The 20,278-nt window shown below is 47.4% G+C and overlaps 1 protein-coding gene across 16 annotated transcripts in view; it reads left to right on the forward strand.

Annotated features, from left to right (window-relative positions):
• ANKRD17 (ankyrin repeat domain 17) overlaps window positions 1-20,278 on the forward strand; it is a 2,430,147-nt gene that overhangs the window by 2,154,489 nt on the left and 255,380 nt on the right. For 13 of the 16 annotated variants that reach the window (XM_069630790.1, XM_069630801.1, XM_069630795.1 and 10 more), the window contains one exon: window positions 14,606-14,785. The exons of 1 other annotated variant lie outside the window; for it this stretch is intronic. In XM_069630790.1, the coding sequence (XP_069486891.1) occupies window positions 14,606-14,785 (180 nt within the window). The remainder of the gene's footprint in view (window positions 1-14,605; window positions 14,786-20,278) is intronic. 2 more of the 16 variants (XM_069630799.1, XM_069630800.1) reach the window with 1 other exon arrangement.

The following is a 20,278-nucleotide window of genomic DNA, read 5'->3' on the forward strand; positions in this document are numbered from 1 at the left end:
TCGGCAGTTCATCTGGCTGGAGACGAAAACGAGATGGCGGATGCTCTGAGCAGGCAGAGCAGGATCTCTCACGAGTGGGAGTTGGCTCAGGAGATTCTCCTGGAGATCTTCGCCCTTTGGGGGACCCCTCAAGTGGATCTCTTCGCCTCCAGTGTCAACCGGAAGTGCGAGAGGTTCTGCTCGCGGGAATTTCCTCCAAAAGGAGTCTTAGGAGAAGCGTTTGTGGTGGAGTGGTCATTCTCACTGCTGTACACGTTTCCTCCAATCCCAGTCATCCCGCAAGTACTACAGATGTTACGGAGGTTCGGTTCCCGGATGATCCCCATTGCGCCGGCGTGGGCCCGGAGGACGTGGTACCCGGACCTTCTCGACTTGTCCATTTGCCCTCCAAGTCGTCTTCCCTACCGAGACGATCTGCTCTCACGGGAGGGCATCCAGAGGTCAGGTTCTCCATCCAGGGGTCAGGTCCCTCAACCTTCACGCTTGGTTTCTGAATGGTTGAGGTATAAGGATTGGGACCTCCCTGAAGACGTGATGGAGGTGTTGCTCTCGGCCAGACGGCCCGCAACAAAGACCCTGTACCGTTGTCCTTGGCGTAGGTTCTGCGACGGGTGCAGGGTTAAGAATGTGGATCCTTTTGCATGTGACATTCCCATGGTTCTGTCTTTTTTGGCTTTCTTTGGCCCAAAGGGGCTTGCAAGTGGGTACCGTTAATCCTTTAACTGCCATGGGTATTTCCCCCCAGTGCCAGGGCCTTTTTTGGTGATTTCGGTATGTGGCCATTCAATGGCTTTTAACTTTTTTGTTACATGAGCTATCTCGGCCAAATTTGGCTCCTTTGTTTCCCACGTGTAGGCGGTCGTATCGCCACCCAGGAATCCTAGGTTGCTGTAGGGGGGGGTGAAAGAAAATAAGCAAAAAGGGTGAAAATGTTGGGTTTTTTCAAAAAATGCCAATACAATGATGTACAAAGAAGCCTGTGGTATTTTCCTTGTAAGAGCTTGGAACAAATGGTTTGCTGTGCTGAGTTACCCAATTTCCTGGCTTTCAAGAACAGGTTGAGTGAAAACGAAAAATAATTATTATGATATGGTTATCAACCGTTTTGTGAGAGGTAGACGATTTTGGCCATTTTTGCCAATTGGACATGCATGGACGGAATGGGAGAAAAGGGTAGGGAAGTCGAATTGGAGGACAGAAAGGCATATATTTCTGAAAAGTAGACAAAATTCCAAGTTTAGGAAGGGGTGATCTGCATAGGTCAGGCAACAGCTAGGTAGGGGAAACTGCTGTAGATTGGGGGAAAAGCGGGAAAATGACCGAAAAAAAGGTATGTATTGGACATGGTTGGCTTGGTACGGCAATGGCTTCTATGAATTTTGAGAAAAGCAATGCTTTGCTACATTCCCCCGACTCTTGCAGTTAGGAAAGCACGCATTTTTTGTAGTATTTTACCAAACAAGCAATACCACAAGCCAAACACTGAGCCATGGTACACAGGAGTTTTATGCTCACAGCTTGAACAGACGCATTTAGCATGTGTAAATCGGGAAAACCAATGTGGTGAGGAACGGCAAGCATACATTTTTTGAAAGAGCACAGGCAGACCTTTTCAAGGGTAGGTGGCTTGTGCAGGTTACAAAAGTGTATGGTGCCTAAAGCAGCGACTAAATGTAGGGCACATTTGGAAAATGAAAGGGTTGTGTGACAAAGGGCACCAGCAAATGGGTCAAAACGTTACAAAAACAACCAAACACAACACAAGGCCTACCGTCCCGCGTTCCTACAGGTGTCCCGATGAAAACGGTACCTCACATGTGTGGGTGCACCTACCTGGGCGCGAAGGAATAAGGCTAAACCACTGCTATCCCACCCCCCCCAAAGGGTTTGGGGAGCCAACCTACAGATTTAGGCCTGGGGTGTTGCAGCCACCAAGAAAAACAGGGACCCCCTTGCATTTCCGATAAAGAAGACAACCGTGTGAATCCGCAGAGGTATATTTTCCGCACATTTCGCTCGGCTCACCCATCGAAACACGCCCCCAACAACACATGGCCTACCGTCCCGCGTTCCCACAGGTGTCCCGATGAAAACGGTACCTCATGTGTGGGTGCACCTACCTGGGCGCCAAGGGGAAAGCCTAAAACACAAGTAACCCCAAGTCTGTTTTCAGACCGGAATTTCAGACTCTCTGCCGACCGGCACACCATACAGATATGGGCCTCGGGTGTCCAAGCCACCAAGGAAAACGGAGAACGCCATGCATTTCCGAAAAGAGGACACCCGTGGGAATCCGCAGAGGTATGATTTGCACAAATTGCCCCAGAATTTATTACCCAGACACCTCTGCCAAGTCCGAAATGTGGGAAAATAAACGCATTTTCCACACATTTTGCTCTGGCCACCCACCGAAACACACCGCCAACAACACATGGCCTACCTTCCCGCGTCCCCACACGTGTCCCGATGAAAACTGTACCTCACATGTGTGGGTGCACCTACCGGGGGCGCAAAAGGAAAAGGGTAACCCACTGGTAACCCCAAGCCTTTCGCCCCTGCCCATTTTGTTCATGTGGGCAACCTACAGATTTGGGCATAGGGTGTCGAAGCCAGCAAGGAAAACAGGGGACCCCATGCATTGTCCAAAAGAGGACACCCATGGGGATCCACAGAGGTCTGCCCTGCGCAAATTGCCCCAGTTTTTAATAGCCACAAACCCTGACAAAGTGTGATATTTGGTGGGGGGAAAAAACACAATGTTCACTTTGTCTGGGGTTCTGGGTAATACATTATGTGCCGCTTCACGCAAGTCAGACCTCTGTGCATTCGCACGGGTGTCCTCTTTTGGGAAATGCATGGGGTTCCCTGTTCCCGATAAAAACGGTACCTCACATTTGTGGGTGCACCTACCGGGGGCACAAAAGGAAAAGGGTAACCCACTGGTAACCCCAAGCCTTTCGCCACTGCCCATTTTGTTCATGTGGGCAACCTACAGATTTGGGCCTAGGGTGTCGAAGCCAGCAAGGAAAACAGGTAACCCCACACATTTTCCAAAAGAGGACACACATGGGAACCCACACATGGCCAAATTGGGGGGCAGCCCATCTCATGTAGCCCTCCCCAGGGGCAGATAATGGGGGGGGGCTGTCCTGCACTCCTCCCTGGGCTCAGGCGTCCGTTCCTAGGAGCAGATATCTGGTCCCAGGGAGGGCTGCATGACATGGCACCCACTCCATTGTGGCTGGGGGGATGAGGGTCAATGCCCCAACCCATTAGAAACTTCCAAGACCCTTTGGGGAGCCCCACAGCCCCCCCCTAAAAAGCGTTCCACCATTTTCCATTTTTTTCGTTGATTACAAAACTTGCCTTGGTGCAGAGGGGCACATTGGTGTGCCAATCTTGCCCCGGGGTTCCCAAACCTTACTGCCCCATCCACTGGGGGGCCTGTCCCACCCTTTTTGGGGGCCCTCTCCCCCTCACCCCAAATGGGTGGCAGGGGCACCTCATGCAGGCCACCCTGGGCCTCCTACAAACGGCTGCGTGAGGTACACCCCCCTCCATTTGGGCTGGGGGGGGAGAGGGCCCCCAAAAATGGTGGTACAGGCCCCCCAATGCATGGGGCAGTAGGGTTTGGGCACCCTGGGGGCAGATTGGCACACTAATGTGCCCATCTGCGCCAAGCGAACTTGGGTAAACAAACAAAAAATACAAAATTGTAGGCTGCATTTTAGGGGGGGGCTGAGGGGCACCCTAAATTGGCAGCAAATGATGTACTGCAACGGGGGGTGGCACTCAACTCCCCCACCCCAAATGGAGGGCCCCACCACATGCAACCCTCCCTGGGGGCAGATAGGGGCGGGGGCCACCTCATGCATCCCTCCCTGGGGTCAGATGCCCCTTCCTAGGAGCAGATATCTGCTCCCAGGGAGGGTTACAAGGGGTGCCCCCCTTTCTACCTTGGGGGAGCACCCCCCTTTCATTCAGTAAAAATTCCATGGTGGCTAGTGGCCCCCCACCCCTATCCCCACCCCCTTTCCCATCATTTCATTTTTTTTTTACATTCCCTGGGGGCAGATGGTCAGCCATCTGCCCCAGGGTTCACATGCATGTGCCCACATGCTTTGGGGGCCAGGAGGGGGAGAGAGGGCTGCTTTTACATGAAGCAGCCCCCCTCCCCCCAACTCACAAACTGATCCATGGTGGTCCATTGGGTTGCTGGTCACGGATCAGCGGTCTGCGCTGATCTGTGACCAGCAATGCCTCATGTAGATGGTGTCCTTGGAAAGGGGAGAACCTCCCCTTTCCAAGGACACCACTTTTTGCCATATCCCTGGTTTTTGCCATATCCCTGGTGGTCTAGTGGGCCCCAAACCCCCTCCCACTCCCCCATCTGCCCCCAGGGGTCTCCGGCGCTGTGGCCCCATGCTTTGGGGCCACAGTGGGAAGGGGGCCGCTTACCTAGTAAGCAGCCCCCCTCCCCTGCGTCACAATCGGATCGCACGCCCTGCGCCCGATCCGCAGGCAGCAATGCCACACAATGGGTATCGTTGGAAAGGGGAGCATCTCCCCTTTCCAAAGATACCCGCCTCGATCTCTGGCTTGAAATACAGCCGGAGATTGACGCGGAGAAAGAAGGGCTTTTACCTTCTTTCTTTTACTGCAGCAGCCGAAAACGGCAACAGGGAGGTAATCCCAAGGACGAGATAGCTCGTCCTTGGCACTAAAGAGGTTAAAGGTTACCTGGCGGCGCTGTCCATATTTAAGTGCTCTTCTGAAGAGTGTTCCTATTTTAAAATTCCTTTGATTTCTCAGTTTCTGAAAGGGCTCACTAATGTGTTCCCTCCGTCACCTTTCCAGGTGCCCGGTTGGGATTTGAACCTTGTTCTCAATTTTCTGATTGGTGCTCCGTTTGAGCCTTTGCATTTATGCCCTTTGAGACTGTTAACTCTTAAAACTGTATTTTTGGTTGCGGTCACTTCCGCTCGCAGAGTGAGTGAGTTACAGGCACTTTCAGTTAAGCCACCCTTCACTGTGGTTCATAAGGGCAGGGTTGTCCTTAGAGTTTGTCCTTCCTTTCTTCCGAAGGTGGTGTCGGAATTTCATTTAGGCCCGAAGGTTATTCTTCCAGCGTTTTATCCTCCTCCACATCCTGGTAAGCAAGAGGAGAGGCTCCATAGGCTTGATCCTAGGAGAATGTTAAACTTTTATATTTCACGCATGTCCCGGGTCAGAGTGGACGATCAACTCTTCATTGGTTACGCTGGAAAGCGTTTGCGACAAGCTGTGACGAAACAGACTTTGTCTTGCTGGATTATTCTGGCTATTTCTGATTGTTACCGCTTGGCGGGTAAGGACCCACCGGTCGGCTTGCGGGCCCATTCTACCAGGGGTATGGATGCCTCTACTGTCCTGCAGAGGGGTGTTCCTATTCGTAACATCTGTGATGCAGCCACCTGGGCTTCAGTACATACTTTTGTACGTCACTACTCCCTCGATTCCATCCGTGGGCAGGATGTGGCCTTTGGCAAGGCGGTCCTTTACTCCGCAATTTGATTGGGCATTCTAAATTTCTGTTTTCTAAATTCTTTTCCCACCTCCTTGCATTGGTACTGCTTTGGGAGTCTCTCATAGATATGGAATACGTCGGAGGACCCAATCCCCTTGAAGAACAAGTTACTCTCTTACCTGGTAACGTTCTTTCGATGGGATTCCATATCTCTCCCTCCCTGCCTTCCCGCTACAGAATTTCTTATGCGATTGCAGCTTACGTTTCCGCAAGGCTTTGTGTGTCAGACTGGCAGAAGACTGGTGCCACGCGCTCTGGGGAAAAAACTACAACTGAGGCTACGGGCGTTGTGCGTCCTAATTATAACATCCAGTGACGTCGGCCGTCGGAGGAGGTCCTCGAGGGCGGTTTATCGACGTCATCGACGGAGGACACAGACGCCGAAGATTTTCCGAAGCAGCACAGCTGTGGTGATTACTGTCACAGATATGGAATACGTCGTCTGACCATCCCATCGAAAGAACGTTACCAGGTAAGAGAGTAACTTGTTCTTCTGATGGATGTTTCTCCCACAGATTCCTCATCGACCTCCCTACCTGTCCTTTTGTGCGGAACATTGTAGATCTTCAGTTCTACGGTCCCTCCGCTTCAGAGTGCTATGGAAAAAGTGTTGAACTGCGGTCACAGGGAGCAGCGCGACTATATATACTGGCCCGACATCCTATTCGGCGCAGGCGTGTAGAGGCGTTGGACAGAACAGGCATGCTGGGATGAGGAATCGGTGGGAGGAACATCCACCGAAAGAACAATATCAAGAGGTATGTCATTTGTTTTTCTAAATCGTCTACTTTCCTGGTAGTTTCCTGCAGACTCTCAGTTCCTGGAGCTTCAGTCGTGGGGACAAGGACGACGTCTTCAGTGAGCTACACTACGCAGGGATGAGGCCAGCAGCAGTGACAGTGAATAAAAGGTGCGCTCCTTTAAAACAGGAGAGGCTCTACAGATGGGTATCCGGACCACTACAGCAGTGTGCAGTGATTTCGACCAAGAAGAGGATCCTCTGCCTGTGGAAGATGAGCTGGTTGATCCCACCAGGCTCAAGGGAAGAAGACTCCGGACTGGATCTTCTCTTGTCGTTGAAGGGTAGATAGCTCAAGACTGCAGCAGGGCTTCACCGGGACTCGGTAGTTGCAGCAGCCGTCTTCTTCTCCGCTTCTCTTTGGTTCCTTGCAGTTCCAGTGGCGACTCTGACTTCCAGCACAAGAGTGCTGCCTTTTTATGCGAAAATCCCCCATTCACACAGCATGGCTGTCAATCACAAAGCAGGGGGGTTGTCCGGCCCGGACAACCACCTCAGCCAATCATGCCAAAGTGCAACTTGGGTTTCCAAGGATACCCTGTGCAGTGGTGACTACACCCCTCCCTCACATTCAGCCCACCTAGATAACCAGGCGCCAAGAGGAGGGCTTCTTGGCAGAAGCCCGCCAAAAGTCGGTGAACAAAGAAGGCAAACCTGGTTTGCCACGCAAAGTAAAACACAAGAAGGACTTTAACAAAAAGAAATGGCGAATAAACCCGACGGGGCCAAAAGAAAGAGTATTTGGTCAAGCGGGTTTATGTTCGAGGCTACTATAATAGCCTGGAACAATACCACGTTTATATAATATAGAAAAGTTCGGGTAGATACCACTGCCACCGGCCAAGTCTAAATGTTAAAAGAGCAAACCAAAGCTCAGAGAGGCACAGACAAAAAGGGATAGGAATGAACCCTTTCCTGTACTCAATGTAAGATGAGGTTTACTGGGTCTATAGTTTTAAATGACTACATAAAGTAAATGGTAACTTTACCTGCTTCGGAGGGACAGTAGTCGGCCCCAGAAAAAATGGAGTCAGTGGGAAGTCTGAAAGACAACCCTGTGTCACTGCACTGAGGGTGCTGTGTAACACACACACAAAAAAATGGGTCTCATGGAGTGGTGTCCTCCAGAGCCCCCACTATGACACAAACAGTAGACTACACATGGCAAAACACATGTAAGAGTGGGAAAGGCTCACACTCTTACCAAGTGGAAAATATGTACTCCAGAAATCCAGCAAAGCTGCTGGGGGCCTCACTAGGTGAGGGAAATCAGCCATAGAATGAGAATTCTCCCTAACAGTTATTTACCCACCCATTGACTATACATGAACATGCTATTCCATATGGCCAGTCCCACCCACTTCATGCCCCTCAGCATCCAAAACATATCCTCCTGCGATCTGTTTGAGCCTGCGCTATCAAACACTAACATCAAGCTTTATTTATTTTGATTTATTTACATTTATAAAGCGCACAAACGGCTTTTGGGCATCGTGGCGCTGTTACAGTAGGCTTACTTAGTTGTCAGAGTAGTACAGAGAAATGACATTGAAGACAGTAATGGATACAAACATACTGTAGAATTACAGGTTAAAAGATTGGGTTGGCAATATGTTCATTGGTTTCAGAGGAACAGGGTTGCGGTGTAGATAGGCTAATGAACAGTTAGAGATTAATTAAACAGTTTGGTTTTAAGAGCTTTCCGGAAGACTCTGTATGATGCTTCCTTTCTGAGTGCTGTGGACAGAGCATTCCAGTTTTTGGGTGCTAGATGTTGGAAGCTGGAGCCTCCAGCTTTAGCTCTTTTGAAGGTGGGGACGTACATCCTGTTGGAGTGGTGTGATCGAATGGGTCTGGCAGATGTGACAGGAATAATTTTTTCTGATAAGTAGGGTGGGCGCTGCGGGAGAGGCACTTATGTGTGATGGCCATGGTTTTGAAAAGAATGCGCTCTTTAACTGGTAGCCAGTGTTCATCTCTCCTTGCCTGAGATAAATGTTTCCTTTTAGGGAAGCTCAGTGCGGCTCTGAGGGCATTGTTTTGAGTAACTTGTAACCTATGGATGTTTTTCGAGGTAGTACCCAGCAGTAGGGCATTAAAATAGTCAAGTTTAGCCCCAACTGTAGCTTTGACTATTGCGAGGTGGTTTGTGGTTGACAAGTAAGGTTTGACCGCGTTGATGATTTTTGTGGGGAGTGTTGCAGAGAATGAGATGGCGCTGACTTGGTGCGTCATGGACAGATAAGGGTCAATAAAAAACCCCTAGAGTTTTGACTGCTTGTAACACAGTAATAGGTGTATTATCAATGTTGAAAGTCTTGTATTGCGGGTCGAGTTTGTTGAGCGTGTCTTTGGAGCCTACCAAAAGGATCTCTGTTTTATCTCTGTTGAGACATAAACCATTTGCTGCCATCCATGTCTGAATGGCTGCATTTATGTTGGCGAAGGCTGCAGCATTCTGTTCATAAGAGCCGGTGAGAGGGAGTAGGACTTGGGTGTCGTCGGCATAGTTAGTGTATGCTATGCCTCTATCATCCAAGTCATTGAAGAGAGGTAGGGTAAAAATATTGTATAGAGTAGGTGCGGTGCAGGATCCTTGCGGGACACCACAATGCATGGTGGTGGGTGCTGCGTATGCCGGGTCCAAGAAGACCCTCATAAATCTCCCCGTAAGAAATGAAGAGATCCATTCTGTGGCTTCGGGGGAGAAGTGGGCAGCATTTATGAGATGTTTACACAACCTATCATGATCCAGGAGATCAAAGGCCGCCAACAAATCTAGCAGGAGGAGAAGTGATGGCTTGCTTTTGTTCATTATGTCACTTAGTTGGATCTTGAGATCCAGTGGGGCAGACTCAGTCCATGGTCCGGGCGGAACCCAGATTGCCTCTTGGCCAGGATGTTATTTGCTTCCAAGAACTGCTGAATTTGAGTGTAAGCACTTTTGTCCAGAATTTTCAGCAGGAATGGGACCGTGGTGATGGGTCTGTAATTGTTGGGTGATTCAGGGTCTAGGCTAGGTTTTTATAGTAGTGGGCGAACCCACGCCTCTTTAAGGCAGGCAGGGACTGTGTTGGAAATGAAAGACTCATTAATGAAGGATGTCAGGAACGGGGCTAAAGATTCTGCACAATCTTTGACTAGATTAGCTGGGCAGACATCACCTTTACAATTGGATGGTTTGGTTTTCCGGATGTCGTCTAGTACCTCTGTCTCCTTTTCTATTTAGTGACTTTGCTGGTCGTATGGTACGCAGGCATGTGTTGTTTGGAAATATCATTGAGGTGGTTGCTGATCTTCATCTGTATGAGTTCAATTTTATTCATCATGGCTGTTTGTACATTGTTGCACCATGATTCATCTTTAAGGACTTCTTGTGTGTTGGTGACTGGGGTGGCCAATTCTTGAAAAATGGCAAACAGTTCTTTTGATTCAGAGGTGGCATTGGCGATCCTATCCTTATATGAGGACTTAGCTAGGACGATAGCTTTTCTGTATTGAGTCGCCAGAGTTTTGTATGCAGTTAGTCTGGAGTCCTGTGGTGTCTTTTTCCATTTGCTCAGGGCTATGCGCTTAAGGGCACATAGTTCTTTTGAGCTCAGTGGAGAACCAGGAATTAGCATGTTGCTTTTTCCTTTTGCTTTCTTGACCTCTAGTGGGGCAATAGCATCCACTGCTGTACTGAGTGCAGTGTTTTAGAGCTCAGCCAGCACAGACGGGTCTGAGGAAAGTGGGGGCTGTAGTGCTGGAATGTCTAAGTAAGGAAGGATCCTGTCTTTAGTTAGGTTGCAGGAACATCTAGCTAAAGCAGGTGGGACAGGCACAAGTGTTTTAGAAGCATTACTGTTGATAGGCATGTGGAAGTGGATAAGGTGGTGGTCGTTCCATGAAGACGGAGTAATGAAGCTGAAGTCCACACCGCAGTTGTAGTCTACTACCCAGTCTAGGGTGCACACTTTGCAATGGGTGGGATTGTCTATTTTTTGCTGGAAGCCAAGTTCCTGAAGACCTTTGGCTAGGGCATTGGCTTGTTTATCTTTCGGGTCATTGATGCCCAGTTTGAAGTCCCCTAGAAGAATGGCCTTGGTGGAGCTTTTTAGATTTTCCTCAAGGAGATGGATTAAATTATCATGAAAGTCAGCTATTGGGCCTGGCTGGCCGTACGCTATGTGGATATCAATGGTGGTGTTGGGAAAGAGAGAAATCTTGACTGCAAGGGAGTGCACATTCGCACCTAAATGTGACGTGGTTTGTCTCACTGCTGGAGTCTCTGACTATGAAGGCAACTCCCCCACCTTTGGAACTTTGTCTTGTCGGAAAATGGTGTATCCTGGTGGAAGGGCTGGTGATATGGCAGGTCCTGCCGCATCATGAAGCCATGTTTCGGTAATGGCTATGGCATCAAGTTCCAAGTTGGTAATCAGGTCATGGATTTCATTCACGTGTGCTGGGACTGATCTAGCATTTATCAGTGCACATTGCAGGGGACAGGGCTCTGCCTTTGTCATTGTATTACGTTTAGATGGCTGGGTGGTCGTAGAGACCTTTAAAGCACGGTGAGGCGCCTGAGTAGGTGTCACAAAGTGGTTTGAGCAATGTAAACTGGATTTGAGAGGCATGCTGGAGCGCTGACCTAGGAGTTTGTTTCTGGTGCCCGTCGATCTGGGGTGCTTGAGGAAATGGGGGGGTTTGGTGAGACTCCCAAGCCTGTTGAGTCTAATGGCTGAGGGGTAATTGGAGCATGCTGTGAAGCCAAGAGGTGGAGTGTTGGGCACAGGTGGTTTATGGAAAACAGATGGCAGGAAGTGGGTAGGGGGGAATGTCCTCTGATGTTGGCGGTTCTTGGACAGCCATGCTAGGTTAGATAAAGAAGAGAGGGCAGAGCTTCTGGTGGGCAGCTGCTATGCTGATGTCTGAGAATAATGGAGTATGGGACACAGCGCAATTGAATTAGGATAAGTAGATAGTATATTGACATAGGGAGCAGTGAAGTTTATGTGAGTAATTACTATGCCTGTAGGTATTAATAGGAATCAGCGCATTTCACTTCAGATAACCAGCTCCTGTGCCATACGTAATCCTAGTATACAAGACAATTGATTTCAGGTAACGGACTAGTGTGCAAATACATGATCAGAGGGAAACGTACAGCTACTGCGCAATACATATTATTAGGATAAAGCGTAGTTCAATTAGGTGTAGAGCTACTATAAGGTACAACTCCAGTGTGGCCAGAATGATATGAAAGGGGTAACCAGTTTACAAGCTCAACTACTAGGATAGTATGGAGTAAGCGGTAATGGTGTAATGTTGGTAAGCCGCTGCTATCCCGTTAAGTAGAGGCAGTGTTGAGGTAGTGGCATACGTCACGTAAAGCAACAATTGGTGTTGCTTAGTTATGGTGAGGAGCTGCTGTGCTGGACATGCGTGTCAACAGCGCGGCACACAGAACTACCATAGGCAGTTGACATGGGGGCCTGCGACAAAGGAGATAAATATGATGCTGTTAGCTGCAGCATCGGGCAATGACGAGGGGGCGGATAGAGAAAGTTACACAGCGACGCCAGGCCTTGGCAGTGAGCTAGAAGTGGGGTGTATAGCATGGAGGAGCGCCGAGTACGCAAATAAGGGCAGGTGGTATAAGATGTTTGATGGTCGCTAAAGCTGCTGTGTAATTACAGGTGTGGGGTTGAGGAGAGGGATACAATGCTGAGTATACAAAGCGCTCGTAACTTTCTTACCGCAAAATATTACTGGAGCACACATAGGTTCACAGTGATCAAGAGATGTCCAATAGGGGAGCCGCATGAGATGGGTAGGGGGCAGTCCTCCCGGTTCCAACAGGCTTGGGACAGGGCCTTATATTTGGAACCTTCTGCGGCGGGCCGGCTTCCGCATCCCGGCGAAGCCAATAGGTTTATGTAGATGGCGTCACGCAGGGTTGCTTAGCAACCAGATCAAAAATACGATGCAGCTGACATTTTAGATCAGCTGTGTGGAGCTGAAACACGGGCTCTACGTGGCGCTCGATGCACACAATGATGCCGCTGCAGGTCACGGATGGGATATCAAATGGAAGGTGGTGCTTTGAACAAGATGGTTGGCACCTGTAGCTGCCGAATACCAGTAGTCATCAGGCAGGTCGAGGGATGAGCTTCTCACAGATTTAGACGGTCAGGACTTCTCCTTGCAGAGTTGCAGGGCTCCTGCCCTGTGGGTCCCTCATTTCAAAGCAGTTTACTGAAAGTTAATGGCTTAATTGTAGCTGTAAATGGCTACTAGTTTCATAATTATGTCTTAAGCCACTGTGCCTTAAGCCACTTGATTTATAACTCTTCCTTGCTCTGAGGTCCTGTTAAATAATGAGTGCAAACAGTTATGGCTGCAGGTATTCAATTGCTGGGTACTGCCATGGCATGCCCAGTTAGTCACTACATTTTCCAGCTGTTTCAATCCTATGGCTAGGTAGTACTATTATACCAGTGCTTAGCACATGTCAATCCCATACTGTAAGGGTGCAGAAGGAGGGAGACTGACACACAGGTGGCATAATGATTGTTATAGAGTTTTATTTATTGTAAAAATAAAGACAAAACCTATCTTTCCCTATATCTACGAGGGGTTTCCCTGCCTCAACTAAAGTGCTAATGGGTCTGTCAGGATGTCTTTGTAACTTCCACCGTCCTGTGTCAAAATGTTCCTGTCTCTGTCCCTTACACTTATAACAAAAATGGTCTTGGTCTAGGAGAATGACCCCCTCCTATGTCTCCCTTCTCCTGCCCTCCCTTTGCTTTGCTCTCACAGTTCACACCACCAGGGCGAATGACTCCCTTGCCCTGGCCTTTGTTAACTTTATTTCACAGTTCACAACAGTGGGGAGAATGTCTCACTGTGGTCTTTCTCAGGCTTATTTCAAAGTTCGCAACACCAGGGGAAATGTCTTCCTTCCCCTGGCTTCTTGTATAATTACTTTCACAGTTCAACCCTCTTCTGGCTTTCTGGCAGACCTGGTTCACTCTCCTGCCAGGTACTCCCCTGAGGAAGATGACTTACACTGATCTTCGCTCATGGGTGCACGTCCCAGACCCATATCTTTCTACTTCCTGGATTTGGCAGACCTGGGTTGCTTTCCTGCCAGTTACTGCCACAAAGATGACGATTTGCCTAACGTTTCTGGTTTCGGCTCGACTCTTTTCCTGGTGGTCGGTGGCTTTTCTTGACCCCCAGTGTGAGGGAGACTTTCTCTGGGTTTCTCTGCAGGTTCCAGACACTTCCCGGGTGGCCAGTAGTATCTCTGTTGCCACTGTTGCAAGTGATTATGTCCCTGAGGCTTTGCTTGGATTTCCACTCCACCCCGCCAGGTCTACACGCGTCACTGGCTCTTCCAGAGTTGTTCTCGCCAGCTTTTCCAGTCCTCTCTCATACTAGCCATCTTTCTCCAGTGGCTCCTCAAGCCCTGCTGCTTCCTTTTTTGGATCAGTACTGGCTTGGACCCAATGGTCCACTCTCTACCAGGTGTGGGACTGCCAGTGCATCGGCAATCCTGGTAGGAGTCGGCCTCCTGCCGCTCCCTTGTCCCGGGTACAATTTCCCGGGTAGATGTCGCAAACTACTGACTTCCGTGGTAGAAGATGCTGAGTCCTGCTTCAGTATTCTTAATTTAGGGCTGTTCCCATCCTTGTTAGATGCTTCAAGGTAATACTTGTGCTTCTTGTTGCCCACCTCGTCTCAGTAATTTTTGGTTTATCAGTTTTCCAGGCACTGCAGTGATGTGAGTCTACTACCAGTAGTTGTCAAATATTCAGGTTTGCAGAGATGCATGGAAGTGTTAGGTAAGGTATTGGGCTCTACATAGTAGGGAGGTGTATAAGGTTTTGGACCTCCTTCTCCCTAGAGGGGGAGTCTCTCCCCATGAGATCCTTTTGCTGAGTAGCACACCCAGATGGACTATCTAGTAGTGGCCTCACCCTGGCCTCATCGGAAGGCCCCTCCGGCAGAACTGACATCTAAGGATTCTTTACAATACCTACACAAAAGCCCAAACTGTTGGCTTTGTCAATCAGTGCATGTTTTACTATTGTGTATTCCCAGCTGTCAAGTATTTAGATAAAATACTTGTAATCTGTTGAAAAACGTACTGAGAGTCAGCATTACACGTCATCTACTTTTTAGGTTTGTCTGTTATATTTTATGCTTTATTTTTATTTATTTTTTTAAATAAATGTTTGAATACTTTACAGGTGTTGTCAATATGGATTCACTGTATACTTCTGTGGCTTCTTCTACTCATTTGGGTAACTTTGCCTCAACCCTTTCAGGGGGACAAGTGTATGCACCGGGGACACCTGCAGCTGCTAACTACAACCGCCAACACTTTACTTCCCTTAATTTAATGCCTCCGTGTTCATCTGCGTCCAGTGGTGAGTCCTGCACTGAAAATGTGTTAGTCACAATGAAACGTATGCTTTTGAAAAAATACTTTAAATGTTTTAAAGAAATGCATACACCATTGAGATTTTCCACAAATGGACGATGAAGAGACTTTTGTTGTTAATCATATTGGTTGCACATCAACGACCAGACAGCCAAACGAGCATTGTTGACAGTCCAGCATTAGTTGTGTGTACATAGTCTGTGAAACAGGAGGAATAAATCAATGTACGTGCAACAGTGGTAAATTAAGAAGGGGCTTGTATTTAAAGTATGCCTTCACATTCGGAAGTCACCGAAATTCCATTGTGCAGTTTTAGTTCATATCCAGCTGTATACATCTGAATAATTAACTTTTGACCAACACCAGTGCTCATTTCACTATATAGTATATTGCTTGGAATTCAATTTCGAGGGGATTGGGTCCTCCGACGTATTCCATATCTATGACATGTAATCACCACAGCTGTGCTGCTTACATGTCATAGATATGGAATACGTCGTCGGACCATCCCATCGAAAGAACGTTACCAGGTAAGAAAGTAACTTGTTCTTTGGCTTCATAAGTGGCTAGAACTGATATATAAATGGTAGATATTAATTTCTGGTACCGACAACCCCACCAACAATATTGGTGTTATTTGCTACACAGATGCCTGCAGTTGATAGTATTGCTCTCTCTCTCTTTTGTGGGTTGATTCAAAGTTGCAGATAACCCCTCCACAAGTGTTCGCAAATAATTTAGCCTACTATTTTGAAGGGACCATAGGTTAATATTTTCCAAAAGCATACCACTGTGTCAGACCCTCATATTACTGAGGCGGTCAGTGCTGTGGACAAAGAAATTTCTTACGAGTTTCTCAGCCATTACTAACTACTCTCAGCATTGACCAACAATACAAGGAATGAGAAATGCCAATTCGGCACTGGATGAACCTGTGACTTATATATACGTTCATGATTAGTGAAATTATTGATTATTTGTCCACCTTCTTTGACATTCTTTTGCTGAGGCTCATGTTTAATGGCTGCTTCCAAAGGATACATTTTCTCTGCACATTTTTAATCACTTAAACCATGTCCATCTAATAGGTTACTGCTAGACTGAAAGCTTTTGTCACACAGCACCAAGGAAGTTAACATATCCAGGGTGCCATTATTTGGTACAAAGGTTTCCAAAACTGTGTTCACCCCCACACCCCCATAGAATCGTTTCCCAGAATGTATAACGAGCCATCAAATATAGTACTGTGTTAGATGTAATCATGGTCCCTTAGAATGGTTTTCTTGTTCTGCGTGTGAGAAAGACCTATCCACATGAAGGTAGCATGGAATCACACAAATACACTTGGCTCTAATAGTAGAAAACATGGCTGAGCACTGAAAGCTAAACTCTCAAATGGTAGACTGGATAGTTAAAGGTACAGCGCAACACATAATCCAGTAAGAGAATGTCCATGCAATATATTAGCGAAAACATATTTTTATCTCCTCTGCAGGTTAGTAAACCCGTATTGCAGTTTACAAGTGAATGAACATTAAACAAGGTTCTTGCAGAGTTTTAGTGGGTGACCACACAGGTCAGGGTCCCTTCGTATTCCAAAGTCTGTCTGGTCCCCTGGCACCAGAGTGGACTGTTAAGGATACAGAGATGTCGATGGACCAAGTATTAAACTCTCTATTGGGGCATAATGTTAATGCAAAGAAAATAAGTTGCTCTCGTGATTAAGGTAAATCAATCACAAGCTGATAAAACTTTAGTTTCCAAAGTCAGATACTGTTTGCTCATTATTATGTCGAAACTGATCAGTCCTTAAGACTATCAGTACTGGGAAACCGTTTCCCTTTTTGAATTCTTGTACTTTTTAACGTTGCACATAGCACCTTGCAGTGCAATGGGGATGCTTTTGTATCACACTGGCTTTTTACGCATGGGTTTTGATGACTTTTATATGTGCCTAAAGACAAGCTGGTGGCAGTACATCTGTTTTTATTATGTTTGTATTATTTTGAGTGTGCACATTCGCGCTTCCCGTGTATGGCTACTAAAAGTAGCTGATACCGTAAAAAGGCTGTGCCACGAGTTTGTGGCTTGCTTCTTTGCCCATATTATTGTTTGGCCTTCTTCCTGCCTTGCAATCCTGAATAGGGTGAATGCTTTGTTCCCTTGGGATGAAATGGGAGCCCTGCTTCTGGCTTCAAACTGGGAAAACGAGCAATCTAAACCTCTCCCTAACCTGTTCCATGGTAGCCCTTGTGATGGCTATGTTGAGGGTGTCAAATTGTCTCATCAACTGACTCCACAAAAGCAGTGTGTGATGAAACTTTGCTGAGGCAGTTTCTCCCCTTGTTTTCTCCAACTCCAGGCTTAACACCTTGGTGTAAGCATGATGTTAAAACTGGTGGTGATGTGCCAACCAAAAGTAGAGATAACGTAAGATCTTACATTAAATCTGAAGTCAACAAGGTGTTGGATCTTGGAGTGATAGAGCCTTCTAGTAGTCCTTGGTGTCCAGTCTAATTGTGTTGGTAACAAAAGCAGGAACTTCAGATTTAAGACTCTTTGTGGACTTCAGAGCTGTAAATGCTGTCACTAAGACAGATGCTCATCCCTTACCACAAACTCATGAGTTGGTGTCATATCCCTGGCAGAAAATGCCAAAGAGAAGACTGCATTCTCTACAACTGAGGAACTTAAGCAGTTCGGGGTAATGCCCTGTGTTCTCAAGAATGTACCTGCCACTTTCCAGAGGTTGGTCAACCGTGTCCTCATGGGTTAGATGAATTCTGCATGGCATATCTGATATACATAACGTAGGGTTGTTTTTATTATTTTGATAGTATGTTCCATACACTAATAGCTTAAAAGAATAGATATAAAGTTCCTTCTGTTTAATGTTGCATGATTTATAGTTATTTTCTAAAAAGCCATATGTATGGCTGCATTATAATAAAAATAAAAATCTTTGCTATAGCAGTCTTCAGCCCAGTACAGGGTGATGTGAGACCTCACTATTGTGTTTCAGGCACACTTGACCCTAAAAATGTCCAGGTGCCAGATTGGCCACGGTTCAGTGACCTACCTTGGGCATGAGGTTGTTGGGGACGAGAATCGGCTTCTATTCCGTAAAGTACCTGCTGTACAATACTTGGAAACTCCCACACCACAAATCCAGGTGAGAGCTTTTCTAGACCTCATTAGTGTCACAGGAATGTTACTGCACCATCGCTGCCGCTCTGACTGCCCTCACTACTCAAAGCAAACCTAAGAACGCTTCTTGGTCTGAAGAGAGTTTAAGAAGGCCTTCCAATGCCAAAAGGATTCCCTGTTCCCGGTCCCTGTTCTCAGGACGCAGATAAGGAGACCTTTCACTGTGCAAACAGATGCCTCTGACACTGGGATGTGATAGGTGCTGTCCTTTCACAGTTAGATGACAAAGGCAGATAACATCCTATATATTTTATTAGCCGCCAGCTTAAGGACAGAGAGCTTGGGTGGGCAACTCTGGAGAAGGAGTGCTTCTCTATTGTGTGGGCCCTTAGGAAGCTGAAACTCTACCTCTCTGGGGCTCAATTCACTGTGCAGACTGACCATAAGACCTTAAAGTGGCTAATGGACGTGAAGGCAGAGAATCCTGAAGTGCTCAGGTGGTCCATAGGCCTTCAAGGTTTTGACTTCACCATTGAGCATAGGCCAGGTGCACAATGTTGCAATGCTGATGGGCTGTCCAGGATGTACAACTGACTGGGACAAGAAACTCATCCAGGGGTGGATTAGATCCCCGCTTCCCCCCTCTGTAGTCTGGCACTGGGTGAGTGTTGGGAAAGATTTATTTGTGTAACATTCACTCCCAAGTTCCTACGGACCCCCATTCATTTTGCTCTGTTCTTACTTTTTGAAGGGAAGTAAAGCCTTTAGCTTCCCTTCCCTTTTGCTCATTGTTTTGCAGAAACTGATTAGTCCTTCAGACTATCAGTACTGGGAAACTGTTTCCCTTTTTGAATTCTTGTACTTTTTAACATTGCACACACCACCTTACAGTGCAGTGCAATGAGGATACTTTTGTATCACCCTAGCTTTTTACACATGGGAGTTTTATTTGTGCCTAAAGACGAACTGGTGGCAGCAGATACATTTTTGCATTCTTTTTGGTGTGCACATACAGGTTTACCGCAAATGGCTACTTAAACATGGCTAGTGCCCTAAAATGGCTGTGCCACGTGTTTTTATTTGCTACTTTAGCCATATTGTAGTTTGGCCTTATTCCTGCCTTACAAGGTCAGAAAATCCCTTACAAGGTCATGCACTTGCTGTGAGAAACCTGAAGGTGTCTCCCTAGCTAGTCCACAGGGATCTGTCATCCAGGTAGCAAGGACACGGCCATCGCTATAAGATCCAGTTTCTGGGGGTGGACAAGTGAGGGAGGATCACCTGGATGGGGGGGGGGGTGTACTCAAGGGAGTGGGGCACCAACAAGTGAGACGCGGTATCCCCCTTCCTTTAACACCTTTTCTGCCTCCCCTCACGTAAGCTAGAAGAGAACACATTTCAGGCGAGAGGAGGGACCTCCATTGGCTTACATAGAAGACCGAATACTATTGAAATCCTTAACACTAGTCCACCGCTGTCTCTACGGAAAGGCACCTGAATATCAAAAGAAGCAATTCTCCTGGTATAAGTCAAACCGCAGCCTGAGATCCAGTAACTAAGGACACTTATGTGTACATCCCACAAGAACAAGAAATGGCTAAGGGAGATCTTTTGCCATTAAGGCTACCATCAAATGCAAAAAATTGCCCCTGAACTTAAAAACTGAAACAAATGACCTAGCCTTTCGGAAGAAACTCAAGACACAGCTCTTCAAATAACAAAATTCATATTTCTAGTGTAGGCCTCAAACTCTAACCTTCATCTCTGTTGACCTGTCACTAAGTCTCTCATTTTAAGTGCTCTGATGCCTGTGGGTTGCAGTGCTATATAAATATATAAAAAAATAAGTAGGACATTCTAAACCACTGCCCCCCTGCTTTTCCAACACAAACACTTTCGCACAACACAAAGGACAACGGACTAACACCACGGCCGTTTACCTGACATGTCCCAATACAAGGGTCAGGCAAAGTCAGGCAATTAATCAGAATCGCACATACCCGACGGCCCTTTCCCGTCCCCACAGGGATAAAGGTTGGAGCCAGAGAGCACAGTACGAGCACTGCAGACAGCACGAGGAGACAGCTAATCGGGTGCAGTAGTTCAAGAAAGGGGAGAGCGACAGGAATCGAGAGGGTGGTGAAGAGAAAAGTGACCTTGCCCTTTTCATTCCAGACCCGCAGAACCTTCGTGGAAGAGAGCCTAAGACCGTGAACAATAGCACACGTGTCTTGTAGATGTCAACGATACACAGGGCAAGCTTATGCCGATAAGCAGGACCAAGGGAAGCTCCCACACCCGTGGTACTGGCCTTGACTCAGGAAAGCCCAAA

This window comes from Ambystoma mexicanum, chromosome 6q (assembly GCF_040938575.1).
Source record: "Ambystoma mexicanum isolate Mex_15411 chromosome 6q, UKY_AmexF1_1, whole genome shotgun sequence".
NCBI lineage: Eukaryota > Metazoa > Chordata > Amphibia > Caudata > Ambystomatidae > Ambystoma > Ambystoma mexicanum.